We start from the raw sequence: 13,697 nt of genomic DNA, 5'->3' as shown, positions 1-13,697 counted from the left end.
CCCTGGGAGTTACAGGGTTTGGTGTCCCTGCAGGGATTCTCCGTGGAGTTAGGCCGGGGGCTGTCGGCGTGGCGGCAGCAGTGGCGTGTGGGCGTGGCTGCCGGGGCCCCGGCAGGGCAGGCACTGGGCTCGCCTCACTGCCCGAGGGCACCCCAGAGTTTTCATGGGGCTGTCTTCCTGACACACTGACACATTCCGGCCGGGCAACCGTGCCACCCTCAGCGCTTCTGTGCCTGCATGACTTGTCCCCCGTGTGAGTCATCTAATGGATGGGGCACTGTTTTCAGAGTTGAAGATCAGATCTGAAGCTTCTGTGGGCTGAGAGCCCTTTAGAACTCCTGCAAGTGCTGATCGAAACAGCTGCTAACAGCTGCGGCAGCGCGTGGCTTGTTGTTCTGCAGGGGAGAGAACTGCCAGCTCTCCTGGGGCGAGTGTGTACTTCTGAACACCTGATCACATGGTGTGTGTGTGTGTGTGTGTGTGTGTGTGTGTGTGTGTGTGTGTGTGTGTGTGTGTGTGTAGGGGGATGGAGTACATAAGGGAGCCAGACAAAAGAATCACGGTCATGTGGTCAAGTCTTTTCTCAAACTAGGAAATAAGGCAAGAAGCACCAGTTTGACAGATGGAAGCTGACTTCAGTGTTATACACAGACCGTCAGGAGGATCTGAAGAAGAGCTTTAAGTGGGTGATGCCGAGAGCTTTTGCATAGTCTCTGCTCTATGCAAACCCTTCTTTCTTGTCAGGGGCAGAAACTATACTTAATGCCAGTGCTTGCTGGAAGTGGACTCTGAAATGGACTCTTTAGCTTCCTGAATATAATTTCCTTAACACTTTAATTTAAAAAAAATTTTTTAAAAAGGGAGAATTCAGTTGCACAGGACAAGAATATAATCATAGCTAGGCAAGAAGCAAATTTTGAAGAACCATGGTGACCTGAGGGGAGGGAGCACTGTTCTGACTCTGGAGAAGTGTGGTAGATAAACTGTGGAGCATGCTAGGCCCAGAAGCTCAAGGTGTTGCAGGACTACCTCTCTTGCTCCCTGTCTCATTCTCTCTTTCCTTCTGTTCTCCATCCCTCTCAGCCAGACCTTTCCTTATGGTGCCATGGTGGCTGCCTCTGGTCTGCACTTTCATTCTGTCCTTTCAGCCATTTCAGTGGAGGAAGGTTTATTTTTCACAGATGTGAGGCTTTGACTTTGACCTGTAGCACTGCAAAAATAAACAGAGTTCCTCTTTCTAGTAGTTTCAGAATCAAGTTTTTGTTGGTTTACAATGGTCATTGAGATTACAAGGAACCGTATCTGATGGACCAGGCTTTGGGTTATGGGATCACTTCTCAGATCAGACTGAGAGCCAAGAAAATTTGGGGCAGCTCTTATGTCAGACACGGAGAAAAGATTTTGATTTCCCACACCCCAATATTTGTAGGAAATTATTCCTCTAGTGGCTGTGGTCCCTGGTGGAGGAGTGAAAAAGCTGGGCTCTCCTTCTCTCCTCAGAGAGAACACTGGCTTTGCTCTCTGCTTGCAGTTTGTTCGGGTGAATGGGCGTGATAAGCGTTGGCCAGGCACACATCATTGTCCCCGGAAACAGCCCACTTATAAAGATGCTGACGCCAGCTCAATTCTCTTAAATTTAATACCCCTTGATGGTCACAGGCCCTTGGTCACCAAATCTGTTTATCAGAATTGCTGGGCTAGCCTCTTCACTCTTTGGTAAATCCCAATTTGCAGCAGGTCCCACCTGCTTCAAAGCCCACTGAAATACTTTACCACAAGTGAAAAGTAGAAGAAAAAAAAAGTCCTGCCTTGCGTTGTCTCTTGTATCCCATCCTCACATCCCATAAATTTTCTATCTGTACATCACTTTAATATACCTTAGCTGATTAGCTATTTATTTTTGTGCTTCCAAATTGTATAAATGTTCACAAATACATTGTAAATTATGGAACTATTTGGACTGGAGCCATAGCACAGTGGGTAGGGCGTTTGCCTTGTGCCCGGCTGACCCGGGTTTGATTCCTCCGTCCCTCTCGGAGAGCCCGGCAAGCTACCGAGAGTATCCCACCCACACGGCAGAGCCTGGCAAGCTACCTGTGGCATATTCGATATGCCAAAAACAGTAACAACAAGTCTCACAATGGAGACGTTACTGGTGCTTGTTTGAGCAAATCGATGAACAACGGGACGACTAAGTGCTACAGTGATTTGAAAAGATAATATTTTGGTTTGGCAAATGCTCAGGGGTTGCTCCTGGCTCTGTGTTCAGGTTTCACTCCTGATGGTGCTCAGGGGACAGAATTGCAACACCAGGGATTAAACTGGAGTCAGCCATATGCAGAAAGCTGCCCGAACCCCCATACAACTTCTCCAGCCCCTGAATCAGTGGTTTGAATGTCACATGACTAACATACTACTGTGAGATTTAAAAAATGTTATAATTTATTAAAAAAAAACCCAACAACATGCCTTGATTATATTTTGGTTCAAAATAGGCATCTGGAACCACGACTGATTGATTTGGTTTCTGTTGCTCTGGGGACTTGTTTTGTTGTTGTGCTTTATTTTCGGGCCTCGGCAGTGCTTAGGGCTTACCCCTACCTCTATACTCAGGAACTGTTCCTGCTTGGGGGACCATATGGGACGCCGGGGATCACACCCAGGTCAGGCAATGCGACGCAAGCACCTCACCCGTTGTACCATCACTCTAGCCCGTCGAAATATAAATAGCTTTGTGTAACTGCTTTCTGGTTTTTGGGGGGCTGTGCCCAAGCAGTGCTCAAGAGGCCCTGGGGATCCCACCTGATGGTACTCTGAGCACTGTCCAATGCTCAGACCCAGTGGTGAGGCAGTGCTCCGACTCGGCGGTGCCAGGGGTCACCAGGCCACCCTGGCCACACTGGTGAGTCACACAGTGCTAAGGACCACACTTGAGTCTCTGTGCACGCTGGTCATCCTCCCCTGACCTCTGAACTGTCTTCTCTGCTTCCTGGCTTTCCAGCATCCCACCGAGAAGAAGCGTGGTGTGGTTAGTCTTCTTCCGCCCCCTCTCCCAACCTCACAATCCCTTTTTTTTCAGCAGAATTATGTTGTGGTGGGAGAACACGCATTTCTGCCGAAGGGGGCAGGGGGAGAGAGTTGAGATTTATCCTGGAAAAACTCCCCCGTGTGTCCCCCTTGGAGGGCCAAGTTCGAGTGTCTGTGCCCTCGCTCCCGCCCCCGCCCTCACGGCCATGGCACCCTGACTAGTTCTCAGCCTGAAAGGCCGGCCGGTTCCGGCCACTCTCTCTGGTGGCCTTTCTGTGTGTGTGTGTCTTCGCACTGGTCACACGCCATCGCCCTTCCTGCGGGAGTTGAGTCTCGCCTCTGCGTTTCCCGGCGCTGTGATCTCAGGTGGATGACCTGTTGGGCCTTTGTTTGTAAAACTCCGATGGCAGCCCTGGCACTGACTCAGCGTGCCTGTGGGTGGCCATGCCAGCTGCTGAATAGAGCGTTTCCAACGCGTGGCGCGGGCGGTTGGTCGCCAGTGTGCGCATCGTCCTTCCTCCCTGCTCTCTCTCCCTCAAGGCGGGGCCAGTGGGTTCTTGACACCGGTGCCCAGCACAGATCTGGTCATGCTGGAATCACCGGGGGCTGGTGGGAAAGAGGGAGAAGGAGAGGGGGAGGGGGAGGGGGAGGGCAAGGGGAAGGGGGAGAGGGGAGGGGAAATGATTTGGGTGTAGAGAAAAACCTAAAAAAGTTTTTTTTTTTTTTTGCATTTTGGGTCACACCTAGCGATGCACAGGGGTTACTCCTGGCTCATGCACTCAGGAATTACTCCTGGTGGTGCTCGGGGGACCCTATGGGATGCTGGGCACCGAACCCGGGTCGGCCATGTGCAAGGCAAACACCCTTCCCGCTGTGCTATCGCTCCCGCCTCCAAAGAGGATTTTCTTGAGAAACGAAAGCAACACATGAGCCAAAGGGACCAGTAAGCCTTGTTGGCCACTGGCTCGAGGCCCCGTTCTTGCTGTGGCCTCCGTGGGTCACATGTTGACCATCTGGCCCTCTGAGTCCTTTTTTTGTTTCTTTTCAGGGTGTGTGTGTGTGTGTGTGTGTGTGTGTGTGTGTGTTTATACCTGGCATTTCTCAGGGCTTACTCCTGACTCTGTGCTCAGGGACCACTCCTGGCGGGGCTGGGGGCCCATTATGGGGTGTCGGGGATCAAACCTCGGTGCAGGGCAAGTGCCCTACCCACTGTACTGTCTTTCTGGTTCCACCTTTCTGTGGTCTGGATGTGGGCAAAACCAGGGTTGCTCCACCACCAGGCCCATGACGTCAAGGAACTGGTCACGCATGTGAGTGCATGTACAAAACACCAGCTACACGGTGCTGTGGGTCCTCCATCTAGCATGTCAGTCCCCTCCACATGGGGAGTTTAGTTGCAGGATTTCGGGGTCTCTGTTAACCCCACCTCCCTGCTAGCACCCCGGGACCTGGTAGATGTTTCCTATTCTGCATTCTCCATCCTGCCTCCCCGTTGTGAAATGCAAAGTAATGATAGATCCTAGAAGTGACTCTTGGAGAGTTAGCTAGACGTGGGCTTACGAAAAAGAGCTTTAGCCAGGATCTGTTTGTTTTGTTTCATTCCTCTTTTCAATTCCCAGCTTCAGGCCACATGCCTCCCCCCTCCAGTCCCCCCACATTCACAGAAGTCACGTGGGAAGGAAGCTCAGAGGGGCTGTACTGGTCCCTGCAGGCCAGTGTGTATGTGGCACTTGCTCCAGAGGGCGAGCTCGGTCTTGTCACTCATCAGAAGCTGAAGCAGGTGACGGTGGCTTGGGCTCCTAGGCTAGAGAGCCGAGATGGTAGTGATTCGGGACTGGGGGAGGGGTTGGTGTCTGAATGGAGTCGCGTTCGGGATCAGGGAGACCCCAGTGGAAGGCAGAGACCCCGTCTTGTGGGCTACAATGCTAGCATTGTCTTTTGTTGTTTTGTTGAGGGGGGGGGCGCGCGCACACCTGGTGATGCTCAGGGGTTACTCCCGGCTCTGCACTCGGGAATCACTCCTGGCGGTGCTCCGGGGATCATATAAGGGGATTGACCTGGGCTGACCACATGCTAAGCAAGTGTCCTACTCACAGTTCTGTCCCTCCTGCCCCTGGAGGGCTGGCTGGCCTTGCCACCAAACCCAGCCAGTAGGCCGAAGGCCTGAGACGAGACCAGAGCCTCCTTCACCCCACCCAGGGCCGTCGGCTCCGTTTGGTGTTTAGACCTTCCTGTAGGCAGTCACCCTGAGGCAGGCCCTCTGGGTTTTCCCAGTGGGCGGGGGCGTTTGGTCTCAGGGGAAGCCCCGAGGCTGGGCGTGTGAGTTGTTCCTCCTTCTGAATTTATTTCCCCTTTCCGAGACAGGCCTCGTGACTGCCATGCACACGTACGCCTGCAGAGTTGACAGCGTACGTGCCAAGTGCTGGCAGGGACAGGAGAGGGGAGGGACGCCCGGCCGGCCCTCCGGTCTGACTTTCTAGGTCTGGGGTTTCGCTTCTTTGAAATTGTTTTCCCAAGGCCTCAAGGTGTCTGGTTTCTTACTTTCAGAATTTGGGCCACATCCAGTGGTGCTCAGGTCTTCCTTCTGAGCTCAGGGGTCACTGCTGGTGGGATGCTTAAGCTCCAACCCGGTCAGCCGCATGCAAGGCCAGCGCCAGGCGCTCTGCCCGCCCTACTGTGGCTTCAGCCCTGGGTGTGGTTTCTTGGTTTCACTCTGCCGGTTATGCTGGCCGCGCTCAAGTCGATTCCTTGTTCTTCCTCCCAAATTCTTAGCAAGACCCAAGATGCGAGTGGCTGTTCCCGGGTAGCTGTGTCCCTTCTGCGCATCTCTTGCAGACAGGCTGCACTTCCCTCCCGGCCGAGTGTGGCTCTGTCATTCCCCTCCCCCCAGCACCTGCCGCCAGACACCTCAGATGGCTTCAGATTCTTCGGGAACTGTTCTGGGAAGTCTCTTTACGGGCCCCTGCCTCGCTGGGCGGCTGCCCCATTGCTGGGCCCTGTGACCTCCAGATTCTTCATATATGACCTTGACTTTCAGGAATGGGCTCCCGGGGCCTGCCTTCCCCGCCAGAGGTGGGAACGAGATGCCGTAGGTCAGCCCAGGGTCCGTCACACTGAACTGAAGCTGTGGGTCGTGGGGGCTGGCGTGACCATGGTCCCCCAAGGCAGAGACTTTGAATGAGTAGCCACTGGCTGAAAACAGTGCTCGGGAGCCTCCAAGACTGTCCCTAGCAATGCGGGAAGGATCGGGTGGCGCTGGGCATTCATCCAGTGTCTGCTGTGTGCAAGGCACACACCTTAAGGCCTGTGCTAGCGCCTGCCTCTAGCCGCCTACAGCTTTAATGTATTTCCTTAAAGTCGGGTGTCTTAGAAATGTATTCCATGTCACACCAGCCAGTGGCAGGTGCCCCGTGGCCTTGTGTGGCTTACGACCACCACAGCAGATGGAGCAGTTAGGAGAACCCATGAGCATCACAGAAAGTTCCACTGGTGGGGCTGGCAGGCCGGGTGGAGGCCCTGCTGGGTGGCCCTGGGTGGCCGAGGTGGGCCGGGACCGGCTTCCCTTGGAGCCTGAGCGCTTGCTCCCTCTGTCCCCCCGCTGCAGGATGCACGGCAAAAGTTCCGCTCCGTGCTGGTGGAGGCCACGTTGAAGCTGGACGAACTGTTGAAGAGAATCGGCAAGGCCGTGGAGGACTCGAAGCCCTACTGGGAGGCACGGAGGGTGGCACGGCAGGTAAGTGTCCCCCCTGCCCCTCCCGGCACGGTCCCCTGCCTTGGCGACCCCCTCCCTCTGGGTTGGGGGCGTGTGTCTCACTCTGTGCTTAGCTGCGTGGGAAGTGGGCCTCGTGTCTCCCTGTCCCCACAGCCGCCTTCGTTTCTGTTCTGACCCTGCACAGAAGGGAGGGGGTGGCCTGTGCACGGGGCCACCCGGTGTCCTCCCCTGGCAGCTGGGCTGCTGCCGCCGCCTCCCCTGCTCACCACAGCCTGTCTGGCTCCTTCCTGTGCATCCTCTCAGCTGGGCTGGGAGCGTTTGGCCATTGGCTTCCCCTGCCACCTCCGCTCTGTGTCCTGGGAGCCCCCAGCGGCAGCCGAGGAATCGGGGGGCATCAGGCAAGGAGAACCTTGGCCTGGCTGGGGCAGGGTGGAGAGAAGGGCTCCACGTTCAGAGCCTGCCACCTCTGATGGCCTCCGATGGGATGCCGGGTGCCACTTCTGTCCCCTCCCCAGCAAGACCTCATGACCTGGAAGGACAAAAAAGCCCCCCCCCCCCAAGACTTCTGGTGCCTGCTGTGCGGGTTAGGGGCTCTCCGTGGGTGCGTCTGCAAAGCATCTGTGCCACCGCAGGCCCGTGTGTGCTGTTGGGTCAGGCTCTGTGAGTGGAGGGGACAGAGGAGAAGACGCATGTAAGCGACAGTATCTGCGTGTACGAGCGTGCAGCTGGGGAGCTGATGTGGGCTGAACCCCGGGGAACTGAGAAGTGGGGGCGCCCAGGGTTAGGGACTTGAGCCGACCCCCATCTGCTCGGTTTCTAGGCCTCTCTCCCTGTCTCCCAGCTGCCTGTGCTGCTTTGGCAGGTCCCCGGGATCCTGGCTATGCCACTGGGTTTCCCAGCCTGACCCCCGAACCGGGCTCTCGGGCCGCAGTGCACCAGGCTTCTATTCCTGGCAAGAACGGCAGCCTGGAGTCCTTCCCCCTTCCCTGGCCTGCGAGCCGGGCTGTCCAGCGGCACAGAACCAGTCCCTGTCTGCAGGGACCCCTTGGGGCCGCTCCTGTCCCTCCTCCCTCTGCACCCCACCGGGGCTTCTGGATTTCCAGGGAGAAGAAATCCTGTGCCCTCTTACCTCCCCTGCACATGGACTTATTTCGTTTGTTTTGTGCGAGGTGCGGGCCATACCCGCCGTTACTGTGTGTGGTCTGTGTTTGCTGCTTCTCCCAAGCGTGCCCCTCGCCGTCTGCCTTGTTACTGTTTACATCAGCGAAGCCCCCCTCAAGGACAGGGAATTGGGTCTGTTTGGTTCATCACCCTGCCCGCAATGCCAGGGGGTTCCAACGTGGAACAAAGGGATCAACAGAGCAGTGATCGGGTAATGAGGTTGGCACGCCGTCAGGGCACAGGTTTCCCCCAGGCCCTCCCTTGGCATTCCAAGCGTTCCCTCTCCATTGCTCCCGTCTCCCAGTTTCACCCCTGCCGTGTGGCTGGCTAAATGGAAGCACGGGATCACCACTGGCGGATCCAGCTTCTTTGGGGTGGGCGTCCATTCAAATCCAGTAAGTGGGGTGTGAACACCTATACAGTGGACTTCACACCACTCTGTCTTCTGCACCCCGAATCCTCTTTGAAGGGACTTGTGGGCAGGAGTGGTGGGCAGTATCACTGCTTCCTCTCCCCTCTCGGCCAGCGAGCAGGCTGGTCAGGAGGACAGTGATTATGACAATTACCGAGTCTCGTGGACGGCCACTGAGTCATCAGGACTAATCAGATAGACTCCGGTGTGAGGGATGACTCACTCCGAGCCGGCAGATCCCTTGCATGTTAGGAGAAGCGTATGTGCCTTGTGTCTGCAAGTGCGCCCCCTAAATCATGCTTTCTTGCAGGTGGGGCCGGAAGGAAGGTGGAGAAGGCTTGGAGCCAGCCCTGCCCCTGCACCCCAGGAGGCTTGGTGGGGCTGTAGCGGGGGAAGTGGAAGGAATGTGCACGGGGTGGTGCTGGGCCTGATCCCGAGCACGGTGGGCCCTCTGGGTGTGGGCCAGGGCCGGGCCTGTTTGTGCACTGGCCTCTCTGTCCTTCCTGAGGAAGGGGGCCGGGGCCGTGCCAGCTGCTGCCCGGCGGGGCTTCCTGTTTTCCAGCTCTGCTCTGCTCCCCTTCCTCTCGATGTTTACACGCCACGCAGAGCAGGGATGGTCGCTGCGTGACACCTTCCGAACATCATCGCCGAGGACATGTTTGTGGGCCACTGGTTCCTGGTCCATGGGACAGGGACAGGCAGGGGACGGGGACGGACGCAGGATGGGTTTCTCATTAGGCCTAGCTCAGATACGAGTAGATGAGATATAACAGGTATGATAGCAGAAGTCCTCACCAGATTAGGCTGGGGCTTCATTAAAAACATTTTGTCGGGGGCTGGAGCGAGAGCACAGTGGGGAGGGCATTTGCCTTGCACATGGCCGACCCGGGTTTGGTTCCCAGCATCCTATATGGTCCCTCAGCACAGCCAGGAGTAATTCCTGAGTGTGACCCAGGTTCGATTCCCAGCATCCCATATGGTCCCCTGAGCACTGCCAGGAGTAATTCCTGAGTGCAGAGCCAGGAGTAACCCCTGTACACCGCCAGGTATGACCCAAAAAAACAAAAACAACAACAACAAAACCCCCAAGCAAACATTTTGTCACTTAAAATGGAGAAAATAGACCAAAAAATTTTTAAAAGAAGAATGTGTATGTTCTGTAGTGTTCTATGTCTGTCTCTTGGCTTTTATTTACTAAAATTAAGATATAGTTCAGGTACATGCTTACAACAGTATTAGCATTTATGATTTTTTCTTGCTTTTTTTTCTTATGGTGTGTGTATGCTATGCTGTACAGTACTCCTGGCTGTACCCTCAGTCTTGGGGGACCCTGTGGGGCTCTGGGGATTAAATAAGGGTCAGCCACATGCAAGGCAAGCCCCCTGCCTGCTCTACTATTGCTGTGGCCCCAGCTTTTCTGATCTTTACATTTTGTCACTGGCAAAGTGCCCAAGGCCTTCCACTGATGCTCTAATGTTCTGGTCCACCGTATCCTCTCCTGATGCTCTCTGCCCCTGATTTGGTCATCCTGAGTCTTGTAATTCAAAGCCAAGGGTTATTGTCATTCAGAAGTACCTGTCACTGTCATCCCGTTGCTCATCAATTTGTTTGAACGGGCACCAGTAATGTCTCTCATTGTAAGACTTATGTACCTATTCCTTTATTATTTCTCTCTATAGCACAGGTGAGTAAAAACACCTGGTATTTGTCTTCTGACTTATTTCACACGATGCCTTCCAGTTCCACCCCAGTTTGCAGCAAACTGCGTGATTTCATGTTAGAGACATGGCTTCTCTACCTGTTCATCTGCGTGGATGTTTGGGTCATTTGTTTTCTGTTTCTGGGTATTGTACTGGGCATTGCAGTGGACACAAGTGTGCATCTTTTTGGGTGTCCTTGTGCTCTGGGGGTGGGTGCCACGAAGTGGGGTCCTGGGTCCAGTGGAAGCTCTATGTGGCTCTTGTGTTTTGAACTGAGAGTTGCATCCTGTGTGGTGACCTGATCACTCTCAGCCCATGTCCGTGCCTCCAGGGGCCAGACAGTGTAGCCAGATTCAGAGTGGGAGCCTCGCCCAGAGCGTAGCCTTCCACTGCGATGACAGGACTGTAAAGTCGTGGGACCAGGAGAAGTCGTAGCTGCCCATCAGAAATGAATGTGAAATGATGTTCCTGATGGTCAACTCATTTTTCCTTTGAATGAGTCACATCCAGTCCTGAAGTCTGCAAAACCCCATTCAAATTTTGTCACGAGTTGGTACAATGGAGCTTGCTTTTTAACTTTGTCTCTTGGCCAGGTTGGGGGTGGGGAACCGTCTCTGATTGATTCAGGCTTTCGTCCTCGAGTCATCTTATTCCGAGGCCCTCTTTGACACACCTGTTTGTCCACATGTGGCAGAGGAACTGACCGAGAACAGAGCTGTGTGACCCGCGTGTATGGGTGTGTGTATGTGGGTGTGGGGGGTATCTCTTGCTTTGCTCCCCGAGATCTGACCAGAAACTCCAGGTCTCTTGTTTTATCACAGCCAGTCCTAGCCCTTGTCATCATTTTCCTTTATAGCATATAAGGCACATATATGTGTGCCAGCCTAGATTCAATCCCTGGCATCACATAGGGTCCCCAGAGACCTGCCAGGAGTTATCCCTGAGCAGAGTGTCAGGAGTCTGCCCTGAGCACTGTCGGGTGTGACTCCAAAACTCTGTGTGTGTGTGTGTGTGTGTGTGTGTGTGTGTGTGTGTATCAAACGGCTGTATGAAACAGAAGGCCACTGTCTCCGCTAAAGTAGAGTGGGTGATTCTGCACGTTGAGCACAGACATGAGGTTTTGTCGCCCACCCCACTGCTGTGCGCACACTCGGGGCTGCCTCCCCGAGCCGCCTGTGTGCGAGGCTCCCCTGGGTATGGGCCTGGGGTAGGATTTCTTCTTTCCCAGCTAAGAACCATTCCACAGTTCGACCATGACATTCTCTCTGTCCCTCCCTCTCCTTCCATGGAGGCATGGGCAGCCCCCGTTTGTGTCTGTGACTGGGGTGGCTCAGAAGACTTGGCGGAGCTGACGGGCAGCCTGCGTGTGACGTGCTGAGGGGCTGACTAAGTCCTCTGAGCTGACTCTTCTGGGGGGATTGGGGTGTGGAAGCCTGTGTCCTTTTTTTTTTTTTTTTTTTTGCTTTTTGGGTCACACCCAGCGATGCACAGGGGTTATTCCTGGCTCTGCACTCAGGATTTATTCCTGGTGGTGCTTGGGGGACCATGTGGGATGCTGGGGATTGAACCTGGGTCAGCTGCATGCAAGGCAAATGCCCTATCCGCTATGCCCCAAGCCCGTGTCCTTTTGCTGTGATCATCCTGGAGGAAGCGGGGAGTGGGGGCAGCGAGGCGGGGAAGTGTTTGACTCAGCAGGGCAGGGGGACTTCGCTGGAGGACTGTAGCTGAGCTGGGCCAAGCTGCCTGACTTTTTCCCAGTCTATGCCTCAGTTTTCTTCACTTAGGAAATTATATTGCAATTATAGCACAGTGGTAGGGTGTTCGCCTTTCATGTAGCCAACCCGTGTTCAATTCCTCCGCCCCTCTCAGAGAGCCCGGCAAGCTACTGAGAGTATTGCACCTGCATGGCAGAGCCTGGCAAGCTGCCCGTGGATGTGCCAAAGACAGTAACAAATAAGTCTCACAATTGAGAGACGTTACTGGTGCCCGCTTGAGCAAATCGATGACAGTGACAGTGATCTTCAACTACCTGGAACCCAGAGGCTGCCAGCCCTCATTCAGCTCCTGACTCTGATCTCAGGCCTGGCTTGAGCTGCCGTATCTCCTGCATACACAGTTATTGGTGGCTGGCCAGTTCGGGATATGACTCTTATCTGTCAGGTATTTGGCTGGTTGTCAGCAGAGTGTCAGCGTGGCCGGGCCACAGATGTCTTGCCCACTGGGTTTGCGTGGGCTCCTTCACAGGGTGTGGGGATCCCAGGGACAGGAAAGGGAAAGTCCTTTTCAAGCCTGCGCTGGCATCCCAGTGTCAGTGAGCAAGTCACCTGGCCCCCTCTTTTTCTGCCACTCATTAGAGTGATTTAATTAGTGCTCCCCCCCTTTTTTTCCCCTGTCATACCCCATTGTGCTCAGGGGTTATTCCTGGCTCTGTGCTCAGGAATTGCTCCTGGCGGTGCTCAGGGGACCATATGGGATGTTGTAGATTAAACCCGAGTCAGCCACGTGCCAGGCAAGTGCCCTCCCTGATGTACTAGTACTGCGACCCATAATTGGTGCATGTTGGGGCTGGAGGGAAGGTAAGGCTGCATGCATTCACCTTGTTTGTGCCCGACCCAGCAACTGCTTATGGGAAAATTCCTGAGCACAGAATCAGGAGTAGACCCCGAGCACCCCTGGGTGGGGATCCATCCCTGCAAAGTAGTTTGGGTTGGAAGTTCAAATACAACAGAATGTAAATTATGCTAGATTTTTTTTCTTTAATCGAATATTATAACTTTGTCTGACAACTGAAAGGGCTGTCTTCAGTCCCCCTGCTGACGCCTGTGGGTAGAAGAACAGACCTCTGCGGGGTAGGAGGGTGTCTGTCAGGTGGAGACCGGGGGTCAGCAGGGTGAAGGCATACCGGGTTGCTTGTGAGGAGAGATGCCGTCAGAGAATCAAAGGCCAGGAGGAGGTTGGCCACTGGCGATGGCTGACCAGGTCACATGGCGACGGTCCTGGATGGGGAATTGTGGGTTCCAGGCGGTGAAGCAGAACAAGTGCTTGAAATAATCCCCCTGGATTCTGGTTTTATTTGTATTATCTTTGTTCTTTTGGGGGGCTGGCACACCCAGCCATGCTCAGGGGGCACTCCTAGCTCTGAACTCAGGAATCATTCCCAGTGGTGCTTGGCGGGGGGCGGGGGTGGTGGTGGCATATGGGATGTCAGGGATCGAACTCAGGTCAGCCACATGCAAGGGCGAATGCCTTAACCTACTGTACTGTTGCTCTGGCCCCAGTAATCCCCCTGAGTCCTTACGTTCGCTCTAGAGGAGCCGACGGTCTGTCTGTAGCACCATCTGACTGTGGCTCTTACTGTGGTGTTTGCGGAGGACGTTTGCTAAGTGGAGAATGAGGGCCCAGGCCAGAGTTCATCCAGGGCTAAATGCTCTAGGCTTGGCCTGGAATCTTCTTCCTTCTGGTTTATTTTCTTCTTTCATTCCACAGGTAAGTGCTGGCTCCTGACTAAGTGTCAGTCACTCCTCTTCCCTCTGCAGGACGGAACGGAGACCCCTCCCGGGCTCCCCGCTCTCCCCTTACAGCACTTTGGTGGGTGGGACGCCTTGGACAGACTGCTTCTGGTTACTTCCCAGGCTGCTCTTGGTTACTCACCAGGCTCAGGGCCTGTTGTTCCCCTCCCCTTGAG

At 54.6% G+C, this 13,697-nt stretch overlaps 1 protein-coding gene across 1 annotated transcript in view; it reads left to right on the top strand.

The window, feature by feature from the left end:
• The window catches only part of SH3BP5 (SH3 domain binding protein 5), a 74,956-nt gene that overhangs the window by 28,070 nt on the left and 33,189 nt on the right, over window positions 1–13,697 (top strand). Inside the window, exon 3 of the mRNA XM_055134764.1 lies at window positions 6,632–6,760. Within this exon, the coding sequence (XP_054990739.1) occupies window positions 6,632–6,760 (129 nt within the window). The remainder of the gene's footprint in view (window positions 1–6,631; window positions 6,761–13,697) is intronic.

The sequence above is a fragment of the Sorex araneus genome, chromosome 4 (genome assembly GCF_027595985.1).
Source record: "Sorex araneus isolate mSorAra2 chromosome 4, mSorAra2.pri, whole genome shotgun sequence".
NCBI classification, from domain to species: domain Eukaryota; kingdom Metazoa; phylum Chordata; class Mammalia; order Eulipotyphla; family Soricidae; genus Sorex; species Sorex araneus.
Note: the sequence above shows the minus strand (reverse complement) of the source record. Positions and strands in the feature narration are given on the sequence as shown.